This window comes from Cryptomeria japonica, chromosome 7 (genome assembly GCF_030272615.1).
Source record: "Cryptomeria japonica chromosome 7, Sugi_1.0, whole genome shotgun sequence".
NCBI lineage: Eukaryota > Viridiplantae > Streptophyta > Pinopsida > Cupressales > Cupressaceae > Cryptomeria > Cryptomeria japonica.
Window position 1 is genome coordinate 648,543,529 of NC_081411.1, and position 17,727 is coordinate 648,561,255.

The 17,727-nt window shown below is 36.2% G+C and overlaps 1 protein-coding gene across 2 annotated transcripts in view; it reads right to left on the reverse strand.

Annotated features, from left to right (window-relative positions):
- LOC131071222 (uncharacterized) overlaps positions 1–17,727 on the reverse strand; it is a 181,910-nt gene that overhangs the window by 35,276 nt on the left and 128,907 nt on the right. For both annotated transcript variants that reach the window (XM_058006987.2, XM_058006986.2), the window contains 3 exons: positions 9,529–9,667; positions 8,411–8,515; positions 8,036–8,259 (listed from right to left, as the gene is read on the reverse strand). In XM_058006987.2, coding sequence (XP_057862970.2) covers positions 8,036–8,259; positions 8,411–8,515; positions 9,529–9,667 — 468 coding nt within the window. The remainder of the gene's footprint in view (positions 1–8,035; positions 8,260–8,410; positions 8,516–9,528; positions 9,668–17,727) is intronic.

The following is a 17,727-nucleotide window of genomic DNA, read 5'->3' on the forward strand; positions in this document are numbered from 1 at the left end:
CTATGCCTTGCTCTCTCAACTTCTGATGCTGCACATCAACCCATCTGCGAGTACAAGACAAGACTGGAGCCATCAAAGCATCTAGATCCACAACCTCGGGCTCATTCCAATCTAACCTTATTGATTTGCTTTCTCAATCATAGGATGACTGGAGATGTCTGCCACTGTCTTGAGCTTGGTCGGCCACTCTGTAAATCTTGCATTTCCTGATGAAATCCAAAGGCAATCTAGAATGCATCTTTCTTTTCACTTCAAGATCGTCTAAGAGATTCATCATAAAATCTTCTATCTGAAACTCATGCTTAAACTTCCTACCGACCGTCTCCTCTATATATCCATGTGGAACAAAGCTTTCTCTCAAGGCAAAGAATGAAAAAGAATACAAAGCTAACTCCTTCTCTGCGTCATCCATGGCTAAAGCATTAGGACATACCTCAACCGAATTGCCCAATATGATAGGTACCGGAACTCCATTCCCATGCCTGTGTCTGAATGCCTTCGCATATGCTGCCAACTGTCTTGTTACTTCAAGTAACACAATTCTGTCTGTCAGATATCTCGGCAACATGTATGGAGGTGAAGGACATCCATGAACTCTGATATAAGTAAACTTCGGAAATTGGATAAACCAAGCACCGTACCTCTTCACTAGTTCCTGTGCATCCTGAGATAATCTGTTGTGAATCCCTCCTTGCAATGTCCTTGTGATGTTCATCGTGAAAGTATCATTAACTAATTTGTAGTTACTTCCTGGCGGATGATGCAAGTGGACATAGGAATCACAAACTCTGACCTCGCCGGGTCCTCTTCCAATCACTCCTCTGTGAGGTAGTCCTGCGTACTCAAAGCTCCTGATCAAGGCATATATGACGTATGAACTCATGTGGAAGGACTTGATAGCCTTGAGTCTCCTCAACTGTACGTCCAAGCAATGGCTAATCATCCTAGCCCAATGAATTGTTACTTTGCCCTGAACTATCACCTGGATGAAGTAGAACATCCATTTCTCAAAGTAGAAAGCTTGAGGGGCTCCTGTGACTCGGTTGGGCATTGTAATCAAATCTCTGTACTCCTCCTGGAAATCGATCCTATGTGGTGTGTTCGGGATCTTGCTCAGGCGAGGACGACTCTTGAGTAACCAGTTCTTGTTGATGATGCTTAGGCAAGCATCTGGATCATCTTCGTACATGGACCTGGCTCCTTCTATGCTCTTGTAGACCATATCTCTGTGTTCTGGAAGATGGAAAGCCTCACTTATAGCTTCCTCTGAAAGATACGCCAAAGTGTTTCCCTCATTGGACACGATCGTTCTGGACTGAGGATCATAATGACGAGCACACTCGATCATCAACTCATGGCACTGAACTGCTGGAGGGAAGCCGACTGCCTTAATGATGCCACTTTCAATTATCCTCCGGGCGACAGGTGATGGCTTGTCAATGTAAGGGACCTCTCGAAACTTCTTCGTGCTGAAGTTGCCTAAGTTGGTATCTCCAATGTTGCTCCACTTCGACACGATCTTGGTCTCCACTTCTTCAGTCTTTTGATCTTCCTTTATGAGAGCTGGACGGCTGGTGGATGCTCCCGCCTTCGGGGTCGCCATACCTACACAACATTTCATAATAAGTAACAAATTTTGCAATGTATAACTAGATTAGATTAATTTTAGGAAACTTCATGATAAGTCTTTGAGTTATCATTTCCTAAAAACCGATTGAGCTATTGGAATTCAAAATTTCAAAATTAAAAATTTAAGGCTATGACGATCAAAATTCAAACAAGGAATCACATTGCCATACCTTACTTGAGAGCTAACTCTAAAAATGCAAAATAAAGAGAATCCCCTAGGCAACAAATCAAAGTTTGATGGCTTCAACGTGATCTCTCCTCAAACGAACGATCTCTTAGCACTTCGCCACCTTTGGGGTCTTTGAAGTAGTCTTGGCAAACTCGCTCAATTTGAAACTAAGCTCGCACTTCCCTTGGATGATGTTCGCACCTTGCTTGGAATGGAAATTTGCTCCACTTGAACACAATTCGCACCTCTCCCAAATCGCATGTGAAGGATGTTTAAATGATGATGTGAAAATGAAAATTTTCACCTCCCTTTATAGGCGCTTACCCTTACAACTACCTCAAGGCCGACTTGGTAATTTAAAACAAATTTTAAATAAATTTAAAGGCCGACTTTTATAAAATAAAAGAATTTAAATCCCAAGCACCCCATTTTTTATTAATAATTAATTAATTAATGCCTTCGTTTTTAATTAATTCGATTTTTAAAGGCAAAAATAATTAATTAAAATCCATGCGCAATTTTTAAATGCTATTCAAATTTATCGATTTTTTAGCATTTAATAAAAATTCAAAAAATGTTTTGGCGCCAAAATTGGGAGAGGTGGAAAGATACAAACCATATCGCTCTGGTCCCTGACTGAGGGACAGGAGCGAATTGTCATCTTAGCCTCGATTCTTGTGCATTTTACGTTCAAAAACCATCATCTCCACGTTGAAACTGGCATTTTTGCTAAGGATCTCGAGCTTGGTTGATTTGATTTCGTAAACTAATGCCTCTGGTGACCATTATCGCCCTGGTCCTTGACTGAGGGACAGGAGCGAACTTCCATTTTTAGCTCGAATTTGCGATCTTTTGACGTTCACTTTTTGCTTGTCACCTTCCAAATGATGTCCTCGATCTTGTGTATCCTTGCTTTGTCATGATTTTTGAAGGAAAATGAGTGTTTAATGAAAATCGCCCTGGTCCTTGCCTAAAGGACAGGAGCGATTTTGTCTCCTTGTTCAAATTGATCACCATTTGACGTTTGGTTTCTTTGCACATCATCTTCTTAAGATCACTTTAACCCTTTGCAACCTTGCACGACCTTGGTTTGACGTAGTTTTCGAAAGAAATGGCCAATATAATGAATATCGCCCTGGTCCTTGCCTGAAGGACAGGAGCGATTTTTGGTGTCCTGGGCTCATCCTTGTTCTTGTCAACTTGCAATCGCCTTCACAATGTAGAATGAGGTCCTTTGATCCCTATTGAACACTTGAAACGTGATCAACATCCAAAACTTAAGCCTTCATGGAGATTTCGCTCTGGTCCCTGACTGAGGGACACGAGCGATCTTGGACATTTAGTGCAAATCCTTCAACTTTGGCGGTCTTTGTAACTTCGTTCTTCGTCGAGACACCTCAAAACAACATTGCCACCTTACACCTTGACTTGCAGTGACTTGAATTTGGTGGAAGGCAAGATAACAAATACTTCGCCCTGGTCCCTAGCTGAGGGACAGGAGCGAATTTGCACTTGTAGGCTCCATCACACTTTGCTAACTTCAAAAATTATCTTCAATGGACTCGTTGTGATATCTTTCATTCATCCTTGGCCTGGAGTTCGTTCTGACTTGGCAAGAAATTGGTCCAAGGCAAAAATCGCTCTGGTCCTTGACTGAGGGACAGGAGCGCCTAGGCCAATATGGATCTCCTGTTGATGTCTTGCAATCTTCAATTTGTCTTCAACAGGTTCATTACACCTTCTTTGTTTGCCTCAAACTCAAAACTTACTTGATCTTTGCCCGAATTTTGCCCTATGAGGAATTTCGCTCTGGTCCCTGGGAGAGGGACGGGAGCTACCACTGGATTTCGCCCTGGTCCGTGACTGAGGGACAGGAGCAATTTAGCTTCTAAGTCAAGTTTCCCTCATGTTTGCGCTTTCAAATTATATTCAACTAATAAAATGCACTTCCTTGGTTCTCCTCAAATTGTCAAATTGTTCAAATCCTGCAAGTACAATGCAATGTTTGATTTTGAGCTCCGGTCCTCCACTGAGGGACAGGAGTGATTTTTACTCCTGGCACATTTCCGTCTTTGCAAAATTCTTCAAATTATATTCAACGGAAAGATCATGCCTCCCTTTATCACTTCCAATTCGAAATTTGTCTTGATCCTGCAGAGAGTAAAATTTTGAAAAACAAGCTCCGGTCCTTCACTGAGGGACACGAGCGATTTTGCTCCCACAGGCCAAAATATCAAGATTTTACGAGTTTAGTCACTTCACAAGGCAAAAACAAGTCATTTCCAATGCCCGGGATCAATCATCAAAATTCTCAAAATTTGGTCAAAATCACTCAATCGGACAAAAATCAAAAATCTCATCATCAACACTTAGACAAATTTAGACTTTTATTCAAAATTCCGACTGAAACTAGACCAACTCACTTAGCCTCTGGCGAATTCATTTCATTTCCAAAATTGCATCCTACGGGAGGAAGCTCAAAAACTCTCAAGACAGACTGGACTCTGGCTTGAAAACACAGTAACGGAAACCCTAAGGCTTGACCCTAATCCAAACAACTGACATACTACCAAAACCCTAAAAAGCAAAGCGAAAGGCGAGCAAAAACGAGCAAAAAGAGGGGGTCCCCATTTTAATGGGGCGATGTGTGAAATGGTCACAACAGGTCCCAACAACGTTCTGGTTAAGTTTGGCTAGCAGTAGAGACATCATGTCCATCATGGCATTGAATTATCTCTCAGCCTTCTTATCAGGTGCCTCATTCTGTTATGTAGCCTTGTCTGCCATTGAATCCACTGAATCTGAAGAATCCAAATCCTTCCCTCTGTTTCTTAGTACTTTTGAAAATTTATCCTCTTCTGACACTACCAAAATCTAAAACTATTGTCTCTTCTGTTCTCGGTTGTAATATTGGACGTCTCTGTAACTCATGGAGAATTCTGAATCCTCTGAAACTCACTGGCAGATAGGAAAACCAGCTCTGATACCAAATGAATATCCCGATTATTATTATTATTTTTTTAAGACCAATCAGAATCATCAACCAACATAGAACCCATTAAGGTTAGAAACCATAAACTCAAAGCTTGTTGAAAAAGCAACCCTTTCACTTTCTGATCACCAAGTGCCCAATGTGGGAAGGTGAGAGCATACGGTGAAGAGGGGATCATAAGATCACAAATTTGCTGAAATGATAAAGTAAATACAATATTGGGTGGCAAGCCAGCCCCTTCCGCTTATCCAACGGCAAAGCAAAAAACTTAGCGGTGAACTAGCCAAGAGAAACATAGAGCAAACACAAATCACTCAACCGCAATATTTCAGCGGGATGACTGAATTACATGAATTCAACTCGACCGCTTATGCAGTGGGAGGATCATTACAACCAATCATCACTCGACCGCTTATGCAGTGAGAGGATTGAATTACAATTAACTGATGTAGGCCACAAGCCAACCTCGTCCACTTTTCAGCGGGATGAGAGTTTACAAGCCAGAAAGGGTTAGTAGTACTACTACTTAACCTTACAATAACAGAGAGTGAGAGTAGAAGAGTAATGCTGAACATCAGAGATAATAAACATGAAACTCTACTAACATCAAAACTACAGGCTGGAAATGCATAACCAACAACCTATGAACCCACTAAAACACTCATATCTCTCAATTCATACCCAATTCATCCCAAAACAATTCTAAACCAACATTATACCAGCAACGATGAAAACAAACCCAAGGTGAGCCACCAAAACACCCTCATTTATTTGGCACACATCTCAATGCACATCCTAAATCCCACGCCTAACCAGAGAATTTTTATTTACTCTAATAAATTCAATGCTCAATAAAATGGGCCACAAACTTAGAGAATGTATCGCCAGTAGCAAGAAAGATGAATGAGCCGGTACCCAGAATGATAGAATCCCCAGGCCAAGAGGTATGAGCAAAATACAGTTTCAGCAACTCTGTGACCAACAACTAGAAAAGACTCTAGTCCCACACTAAACACTCCACAATCTACAAAACTCAATCACCAATAGCACTGGAAACACCAGGACATAGCTAGGTACTATCTTCCAAGTACGAAACTGAGACTTAGCTAGGAAGCCACACTTTGAAGCTCAAATTTTTAGTCGCCGAACCGGTAGCATAATGATGCAATTTTCATAAGATACCAAAATGAGAGCCCAAGGATCTTATTTATAACTTCTTACTCCACCAAATTCAAATGCAAATGCTCACAAATATGCCCAAATTCATCTTTCCCATTTGCATTTCATTTACCCAAGTGGACCCAAAGATGGTGCCATGCTTCAAGTCAAAAATCATGCCTAGCCAACAAGGACCATGATTTATGACTTAGCAAAATACTTTGTTGAATAAAATAACATCTCCCATTTTGATATTGGCGTCCCCTTTCCAGACATAAACAATTTGTCTAGCACTTAGGAGACATCATGTTATGCACAATTTCCAAAGTCATTAATCAGTAGTAAAAATAAGAAATTTAATTAAATATTAAACCTTAGGATAAGAAAATAATATTTAATTAAATCTCTTCCGACTCCAATACTAATTATTAACAAAAACTAGGATGAAGCTGAGCAAGGAAGACCACTGAACTGCTACAGGATCAGGACCCTATCCATTGCTAAAAATAGAAACACTCCATACTGCCACTTACTAAAAATCATGAACTACTGCTCCGAAAAGCATGATCTTCGCACTCAGTGACAAAACAAGGAATGCTTAGTAGAACACTATCACCAAAACAACCAACCCCTGACTTACCAAAAATAGTAAGTTCTCGCCTCATCAATGTTTGACCCTAATTCTTCATTCCACATAGCCTACGGGTCTCAGGAATAGGGCAATGGACCACTAGAAGTACATCAACAAGAAGGGGACATTACACTAACCCAAGTCCGCGTCTCCATGGATAACCTATGCAGTTCCAACAAAACAAAGTCAAGGAATCCTGGGTAGGTGCTGATTGCTATTCATATTGACATGTAAAACCCAAAATTGGGTCTTCAACCACATTTGCCCATGATGACCTTGCATCTCTACTCTCTGCTAAGGAATTTGTTGCTATAACTTTGCTACCAGTTTGTTGTCCTTGTTTAGAATGAGGACCAAAACATGCAATAACACCTTTGCCCTTGTATAACCACGCCCTTTTTCCTTCCTCTCTTGCTGCTCTAACTTTTGCCAATTCTTCTCTTTTGTACTCTTTCTGCCTAACAATTAAATCTTCATCAAGGAAGAAACGGGAACCCCTCAAAAGTTGTTTTTTGCTTAAAAGAATATGCTTGTCACACACATCAGATAAGATGACTTTTATGGGCCTAACCCTATCATCACATATTGTCAATGTTTACATTGATTCTAGTGAACCATATGGAGAGTAAATATATCCTCATAGCTCCTCTCAAAGTTAGAACACTTACTCCTATTGCCAGTGTTTGCATTGATTCTGGTGAAGTCTGAAATTTTCGGGAACCATAAAAAAATCTTTGGCGTAAGTCAATTCCAGTAGGATTTTTCGCTGAGTAAAGTCTATCGGCTAATAAATGCTCATCATAATGACAAGGTGTTGTAGTGGCATTATAGTAGTTGTATGGAATGGTATTGTAGTAATATTATAGAAAGTTGTAAATTAAAATTAATTTGTAATCTTCTTTGCACAACTACAATCTTTAGCTGAAATGTTTCAAAGAATTGAGAGTTTTTGTCCTATACTCTCACCTAGAAACTAAAAGGGTTTTCATCTTCCACACTTAATTTTTTTTTTCATCCATAGGATAATTAGATGAATGCAAATGCTTAAGCTACTATCAAATAAAAAGAGGTTTTGATTTCATAAACTAGATGATCTCCTTATAAGCAATTGTCTCATTTTTATAGACTTTTTTTAGTGTGAATATTTTAATTTTCTTTTTTCCCTTCAAAAATATTTATCTAAAAATATATTAATTAAATAGTATAAAAGACCTTATTATATCTAATTTAAATGACAACCCAATTTATCTAACTAATAATGATATAAATATATATTGATCTTTTATAATTTTTTAAGATTAATATTATGAAGACTAAATTAAAATATAATTTCCTCCAACCAAAAAATAAAAATAAAAATAAAAAAAAGTTCAAAATAGTGTTAATTTCCAATATTAAGAAATATAAAGATAAAAGATAGCTTGCAAGAAAAAGTAAATGATCTGGTAAATCTTACCGGAAGAGAAGCTGGCTTTTCATTATGTAAAATTTGAACAAAAAATCTGTCATGATCTCCTGGGGGGTTAACCTTTTCAAGATTGTCATCCTTAGCAGGGCATTTATATAGGACAAGCATGTTATTTGCTGCAAAAGGTGCCACTGTACTACCTCTCCATCTCCGTTGTTGAGGGGCTTTAACAGGTGGCTTTAAAGGTTTATTGCTTTGGAACTTGTCTATGTCTGGAAAGCAAAAATTTAGGTATCTAGTGATTAAAACTGACAGAACAAAGGTAAAAGAAAGTTCGATTGCAATTGAAACTTATATTATTGCTAGACTGGAATCACTGGACTGTAATTATTTTCTCTTTCAAGTAACAAAGATTAAACTCACCAGAGGCTTCAACAAATAGACCAAGGAGGCAGGTAAAAGGTATGATGGTTTCAGCATGGGCGAACCGTAATTGAGCCTTCTGTACAAAGCCTTGACTATTACAACCTAAAATGCAAAGTAGAGAGACAATAGATACATGTTAAAAAAGCAGAAAGTTAATCTAGACAATAAAAGACTGATTCAGGCCTACTTATCATTGGAATACATTTATATTATGATTATCCAATATGTTCAGAAAGGGTTGAGTCACAGGCAAGAAACAAGAAAAAAAAAATAGCCAACGCTATTTCTGACTTAAATTGATTAGAGTTCTAGCAACTAAACTTCTAAAAAATGCTCAGATAATAGCGTACACATTTTGGTTACTTCAGATAGCTCGACAGAAAAGCGTTTCCTATCGCAATAACATCCCTAGCTTATCGGAATAGCAGGGCTCTAAATAAGACCTTGGGCTCAAGGATTGATCCTAAAATAAATATCTATCAGTAGTCCCTATTTGAATTCAGACTATGCTAGACAGACTTTTGGAAGTCAATTCATTCTCAAAGTGGTAATAAATTAGGAGATCAATCCTGCAAAACCCCTCCAAAAGGCAATACTCTTAAGATCTGAGTCTAGAGAAAGATAGCAAGAGATTGACAATGAGAATATCCCTTTCAAAAGTAGGGTTTTTGGTGAGCAAGATTATTTTTCAGCGACTCCCTGAAATGAGGAAAGCATCAAGCTCTTCCTATGCTCAGGATAGTTCTGTTGGACCTCACAAAAGGCCGAAAATAAACCTAAACAGACCAATCATGGCCTTCTAAAACACTTTTAAGACTTTGGAAAGAGAAGTAGCTTTCACAGATGATAAGGAAAGCCAGTAAAGTAGGCTCCCTGCAACAGATCCCAAGGTATCACAACTCAACATTCAAGATTTCCTGTAACAGAGATTTTGGTGAATATAGGTTATGTTTTCTGTAATGAAACAAATCAAATTATGTTTCATATAGATGTTGGCAGATTCAGTGAGCTTGTAGAAAATATGCCATAAATTTAGGGTATGATCTTACTATGCAAAAGATCCAAAAACTTTGAGTTAACATTTACACTTACGGTGTGTTACAATAGAAAGATACCTGTACTTGCAATTTTAGCTTGCTCCGTCAAATTAAAAACATCTTCTAGTAATCGTACCCCCATTTGGTAATTTAGCAAATTTCCATATCCCTTGAAATAATGCATCTCAACATCGTCAGCCCACTCAAGCAGTTCCACCTGTACAAAATATTTGATTTATAGTCAATAATTTACTCTTTTTAAGGACATATCAATGTTCTTTCTGAAATACAAAAGGCTACTATTTTGAACCAAACTTAGCTTATATATTATAACCATTTTCATGTCAACTAAGCCTCTCCAAAGCAAGCTCATATAACCAGATTTACTTCTGGATGAATGAAAAAACAATTTACAAATTTAGAAAGCGATAGAGAGCCACCATTAGCTTTAAGAATCCAACTTGATTATGAAATTATGCATCAAGTTGAACGGTCAATTCTAGTTTTCACATATCTGATAGGCAAGAAAGAGGAATGCATTTGTTAAACAACAATGGTGACGACAGCCACCGAAGAGAAAAATGAATAAGAGCAAATGCAAATGGACATTGAAGAGTGATACTGTCAGTCAATATAAGCATAATATACAATCTAAATGTTTCCTTTTTCTTGATAGGAAAGGGTTTTCTAGGGTAGCACAAGCAATAAAAGAAAAAGGTGAAACGAGGAAAATTACAAGAACCTGAAAAGACAAAACAGCCAAGGCAAATAAGGCAGAAATATGATTTTTTTTTTAAATTATTTGCTCCACCAAAGTTATACAGGGTAATCCCCAAGTACATATTCAATATAGAAGAAAAACTAAAAAATGGCGTTCACATATTCATATAGGCTCTATGACCTAACGATCACTATTGTGAGGTGGTCTCAAGATCCAAACCTAAAAATACTCCTCATAACTGATACTCTTCATGCACAATGCAACAACCCTATGTAACAACCACCCCTCGATTGCTACTATTTTTTAATTTTTTAATTTCACTAATTTGCCAACTTACTCGACTAAGCTTCTTATTCTATCTTAGAATGTCAACTCCATAATTTCTTCAATCACCATAGTGGTGACAATTCCACATCACCACTTATGCTTACTCTCAAAGGTGGTAAGCTTCTAAGGTTAGGGTCCTCCTTGGACCTAGATCCATGGCTTGAGGGTTCATTTCTAATGACCCTGACTACATAACCTCTTGAGGGAAATCAGAGGCTTCGTAGTTCACCCTTGAAGGTTAGAGAGAATTAATTCTCTCCTAACGCACGAGATCTTTGGTCTCTATTTGAACCAAGATTGTTTATTGAGCTTACTCCAATAACTAATGGCCATCAAACAGTGTACAAACATACACAATTACACAAGGGCCATGTCATTTCATACTTTCCCAAATCTGTAGACACCGACTTGAGCACACATCACATATATGCAAGAGGACTAGCTTATACATATCATATATACACAATGACTTGCTCCAACATACATCACATATACACATTGACTAGCTCCATTGTGCACATATATATAGTGACTAATACATACACAGTGAGAGATTGCACATCCACAATGGCTAACTATCACTTGCTCATAGTGCATCCAAAAAAAAAGGAATGTCGGGGCATTATGCACTACATGGGTCATATCCTTTTCCCTAACCTTTTGTAGCAATGCGAAAGTGGGAACAAGATTCAACGTATCCCATACTATCCTAAGTGTTTGTTCTCATCCCATCGAGGTCAATTATACCATTTCCACATCAAGCCAAAATTATACTATGAGGTTGCTCCAATTATTACCTACCTATTCTTTATTAGAAATTCTCTTCCCTGTAGTCCATTAGACGACTAAGCAACCAAGGACATCAATTGAGAGCATGCAACTGGCCCCTAGGACCACATGCTCCCGTCGAAATCAATTCAATACCCTAGATCAATGTGGTTATCCCTCACTTGAATCCAATTGAATCCTTGACTACAATCAATCTCGAGCATCGATAAAATTATCTTTAAGCGAGCCATGGGATTTATCGTTTAGTGATTACCTTGGATAGAGAGGACTAGTCTATGTGTTAGAGGAATACAATTCTCTACCTATGCCCTCATAGGGTCCTAACTCCATCTATTGTCATAAATGTCAATGCCTATATCTGCTCAACACTATAACTGGAAGAGAGGCCCTAATCCAAAAAAAGTAGATCACAACTGATTGATCTAGGAGTATATACACAAAGTCTTATAGGTCTAAGATTAAATTTCACAAGCACACATGAAATCACTTGGATCCAATATAAGATGGTCTCTACTCAATAGATAAATAAACCAACTCTAAGATAGTCAACCTATTCACTTTATTCAACTCATTATTCAAAAACACATTATGTATTAAATACATCAAGCTTTTGTATCTCTTTCATAACCATCTAATACACATTTTGGCCTCATTTGAAGGCTAGTGAAGAGAGAGTCAAACGAATCAGGAACAACCCTACAACTTGGGAGTTATCCACCCCTAGACCCTCCCTTTATGGACTTGAGGTCACAGGGACATCCTTCACAAACGGACCACCTACGTACCCACTTCCAAATAGATCAAAGTCACACGTAGTTCTCCTCACAAGGTTTCTCAAAGGACACCTATACATAGGTTCCCATTACCAAGGTTTCAATAATGATTCCATTTGATTATTAATGTCTGACAATAGATAGCAAAATATTTAACTAAGCTCACAAAATAGTAAACCTATATTAAGGAACTTTCAACAAGGTCATGTCCATATATTAACTTGACCTCACATTATTATTGATCCTAATTCCATGTGAGCATCACAAAACCCTATAATTACCTATCAGGGATGTGATACAACATTTGCTACCTTGATGATAGTTTATAAAATAGGGTTTTATTTAAAATTTGACGTAGTAACCTACAACAAGATTTGGTAATCCCAAATATCACAAGCATATTAATTTTGACATCTTGATGTCACTATATTATACTAATAAGAAACCCCTTAAACAATCATGTACAAGGACAACTCCAACATTTTTTTAAGTGGCGAATAGCCGGGATTGAGGATTTTAAAATTAGCGAATGTGATGGATCGGGGGTCTATCTCCCATTCGCTTGATTTTTACGTGTTTTTGGCCATAGGCAAGGTATTTCACCATTGTCTTTTGGGGACCAGACATACCTATTAATTTTTTTCGCCAACAGCTTTGAAAGGTTCCAATGTACTTTCACCCATTTATTCACCAATACTAGCTAAGCGGTTCGATACCACAATCATTTAGGAGGACCCATTTCGCCAGCCATGTTGTAAGTTAATGATAATTATAGGTCCATGATTACCTTGGAAATAAAAAACGTATCATTTTAATAGCTGAGGAGATTCACCCATTTTCACTATACGATGCCAAATTCCCACTTAAATTCATTAAAATTTAAGATCAATTTTAAAATACCCCATGGAATTCGCCAAATATGGATTGGTATAGTACAATCAAAAGTCGATACTTTTTTGACACATTTTATTCAGTTCTGAGCTTTGTATAGTTGATTTAGATCATGGATAATTTGCTACTACAAACATTGTTGTATAATGGACTTCGACAAAACCAATCTGTAAGTGACTGTGAAAATTTATTTTATAGTATATTATAAAATTATTTATCCTTAGAGTTTGTGAATTTTAGTTCATTTTTAGAAATTATTTAGTAGGGTTTCATTCATTGCCTAATAAATTAGGATAATAGGATTCCATCAGACGGAGGTACAACATTAGTAGTTGCAAATACACCAAAAATTATTAAAGGACAAACCACCCAGAAAGATCGAAATGAGTTAATTGAGTCAGATGGCAATGTCGCAAATAATGTTCCGATAGAATTGGATTCCTAGAATAGTCGGAATAAGTCAATTGAGGTTGATGATAATGTCGTAGACAATGTTGATGTGAATGACACAAATGATGTTGTTAAGAAAGGCGCAGATGATGTTGTTGCAAGTACATGAAAGGGGAAAAGAAAAGGAAAATCAATTGGGGCGTGAGTGGGAAATGTCAAGGATTTTTTAGTTGGATTGGGTGTCAAGGTACCCATTCATTGAAGAAGTTCCAAATCCAAAGAAATATGATCCTTCAACAAAATGGAAGTGTATGATCTGTAGTTGGAAACTAAAAAGGGACAAGAAGTTGTAGCTAAAACTGGACACAATAGAGAAGCATATCAGTAAAGTGTATGAAAGATAAATCATAGATGAAAAAGAATAATTAATGATTAGATGGAAAACAAAGGAGGAATGCAAACAAGTTAAGTATGAAGATTACTATAAAGAGCATATGCAAAGAGAGGAGAAGAAGGCTAAATATCGAGGTTCGATTGACGTTCAATCTAAACATCTGATAACAAGTCATTCAAGTTGAAAACTGTTTAGTTGAGTGTTATTTTTCAAAATTTGAAAAATGGTCGTCCTATGTGAGACTACCTTGTTCTACTTTATTAAAAATTTTGAATGTTCCTAGATTTCCTCACACGCGTTGGTCAAAAACTAGTGGATGGGAATGGGCAAGTTGTCTTGCTGAGGTGGAAAAAGATGATGTAACTAGAAAATATTAAATAGTCAAAATTTATTGCATTATTTTTAGATGAAGTTACAACAGTAGATAATACTTCTCGGATATCTATGCATGTGTATACTGTACGGAAACATGTCCACTGACGGGTGAACCCACAACAATGGGTTACACTTTTGCCAACTTTGACACTTCAATTTTCATTTTCAGAAAAAAAACCTCACATTTGGACACTTATTAATGCTAAACCATAAGGAATTTGCAAATGATGTTAACTAGTAATTTGTGACATTTTGTGTGTAGATTCTAAATATATTTTTTTGAATTTTTTTTTAATCAATTTATTTTCATTCTCGAAAACTAGTTTTCTACAAAAAATAACTGTTAATGCTTAAAATTTGCACCTTGTTGAACTAATGAGTTCAACAACTTTGCATAACATTGGAACTCATCTCTGCATGTGGGAAATGCATCAATTGAAATGAGACCTCCAGATTCTAGGCCAGTTCCTATTTGATTAATCGCCTATTTGCTCTTCTAACAACTGAAAACTTGGTAGGAAAAGGGAAGAGAAAGAAAAATAAACTAAGTAACTAGGTGATTCACCAAACTTTGGGGGAAACTAAAATGATAATGACAGACCTCTAATTGCAAAACTCTATTTCAGTGAGTAAACACTTATGTTCTATATAGGCCTACATAAATGTTTCACAGAATGGTCCTAGACTGAGCAATCAAGGAAAAGATATTTTTCACAAAAAGCTCTGTGTACTTGTGGACACAAACTGTAACCTGCAAACAAAAATACACTTCTGCAACTAGGCTCTTGATGAGACAAAATAACAAGGAATAATAGAATTCATTGGTTACCTCTATCAATCATGCTATGAACACAAAGATATAGAAAGAAAAGAAGGCTTGAAAAAACTTAATAAAATCTTGCTCCAAAAGATGTTGTCATCATATATTCAGTCTCCAAGATTGAGTTACAGAAAATATACAAGAAAATAAGCTAAGGACAAAATGTTGTCACAAGAGCCTTCTCCACCCTTTTCAAAATTGGGACCTACTAAAAGAAGTGATTACAATATTTATGCTTTTCTCTCAAAGCTATGCATGAAAAATACGAACTGAATCCTTGGGTCGGATTCAACTGAAAAGCCTATTTTTCAAGCACTAGAAATGCTCCAAAAAGCCATGTGTGGAATGAAAAAGTCCTTCCCTAGACAACTCATCAAAATGCTCATAAAAGGCTCTCAATAACCTGGAAAAAATCCAAATCCGAGTTCTTAAAGCTTGCAAAGAAAAAGTCTTCTTTCCTCAAAAATGAATCTCAACACTTACTTGATAACTGAGTCTTTAAGACTTAGTCATTTCTTCATTTAAGTCTTTAACTAAGTCCTCAAGACTTAGTCATTTTAACTTGCTTTTCTAGAATATTAATGTTTAGCTATGATTTATAATGCTATCATAGCTAAAAATTAATTTACATGAAAATATAAAACAAGAAAATAAAAGTAAGAATATATTTATATTAATATTGTTATATAATATTAATACTTTTTAAAGCATTAATATTAATATTAAATAACAATATTAATATATTACATTGTAAAAACAACGATTACACTTTAAAGACTTAAAGTCTTTACCTTGCGGATTTCAAAAGAGCAATATGTAGAAGGGCAAAAGCCCGCAAAACACATTACATAGCATAATATAAATCGATAAAGTTAAGGTAAATGCCATCGACAAATAAACATATGAGACAAGGCATAGTTTAAACATGGTAAAAGCCGATGAGATTTTATCGGACTTCAAAAGTTTCTCAAAAACTTTTAACTTGGAATTTAAAAAAAAAAAAAAACTCACAGCAGCTCATAAAATATATTTCATTTGGACTCAGCTAAAGTCGAGAGCATTTTTTTGTGTTTTTATGTGATATTATGTTGTTGTTGCCGCCATGAAGAAATAGGAAGCCACGAGGTTTCTAAAAGAAATTTGGAGATTCTGTAAAACCCCTCTACTGCAAATTCTAGAAATTTTGTGATGACCCTCAACAGCAATTTTTGGAAAATTTATTAGCATTTTGCTTCTTTCGTTCTGGAAAATAATAACATTTTGAAAAAATTATAACAGCTAAATGATTGTAGATTCTAGAAATTTTTTACAAGTATATACAGGAAAACTGAAAAAACTTCCTCCTGATCTGACCCTGAAATTGATATTGTTCATTTGTTGTCCAATGGTCTATTTCATTACCATAAACCTGTATAACCTTCTTGATTAAATCAAGGGAAAAAATGGTTGATAAAACTATAAGGTTTCAGGTTTCAAGTAATGTGTTCCTTAAAAAAAAATTCTTTAACTTGCTCTGTAATCATGTAATAAAAGGTTTCGTGTTTGTGACTTACACGTCCCTTTAATATCACATAATGTCTGTTACTTGATTTCTCTTTTGTCTTAGTCTAACAAGCTGAGCTCAACCCTCGTGGGAGCCACATTTAACCCCACTTGTCAGATTAAGATACCTGTTACTCCACATTGAAACAAACTAGTTAGCAATAAAAAATCTCCTCTGATGCAACGAGAATGATCCTTTTTCTGGTTTTGATGTTTACTTTCCCGTTCAAATAAGGATCATGATTGAACAGTATAAATGTATAGGCATGAATAGGAGTCAATCAGTCATTGCTTGGATCCCTTGGATCTAACACCTACTTCTTTTCATTCTTTCAGGACAAGGAGACACTTGGAGGCTAGGAGACACCGGGATTGCAGATCTACACCAACAGAAATAGATTATGCCAGTCATATACCCCCAAGCAATGGCTGGTTCCCTTCTCATCATTTCTATGCATTTGTATTATTTGGTTTTGCATTTCTCCTTTGCATAGGAAAGTAAAGATCACTCTCATGGTCTTGTGTGAGAGACTATTTTAATTTAGTAGATTACTTTCTTTTAATCTTTCCAATTGTATAAAAGATGTAAATCCTTATGCTTAATATAATTGAAAGATTTTAAATTCCTTCTATGTGTATGTAATCTCTTAACACGAACTGAATATAATGATAAAGGGCTAGGCAGCATAGCTTCTTAACTAAATTTAAACATGTGTAAAAATTTAGTAACAATAACATTTTTAAAGAGTGATACTCATTTGGTATGGCATAACTTTTTTTCTAAAATAGATATGAATATGATTTTTTCTAATTTAGTTTTATGACATCCATATCTAATGTTTCCAATTGGTTTCATAACATTATTTTCAATATTTCATATTTTATTAAGTTTTGAAGTCCAGTTAACTGAAATTTTGACATATGTTCATATGGTTGATCATAACTTGTGTATGTATCCAAATTCAATTTTATTTTTTGTTGGAAAGAGGATTTCAATACCTAGTGCACAAATATTTTTTAGAATTTTTTTTCACTTGTTTACTATTTTTCCATAACCGTTGAACTCAGAAGTTGGTGTTTGGTATGAAACCTATGTTTAGTAATCTAAAAAAAACATCATAATAAACTCTTTATATATTAAAATAATAGTCATTAGAAAGTTTGCTTCAAGTACTACTATCATGCATTTGGGTTTGTCAAAATTTGTCCATTTGAGCCCCCAATTAGAGCTTCGAAGGCCAAAAATCTGCAGAAA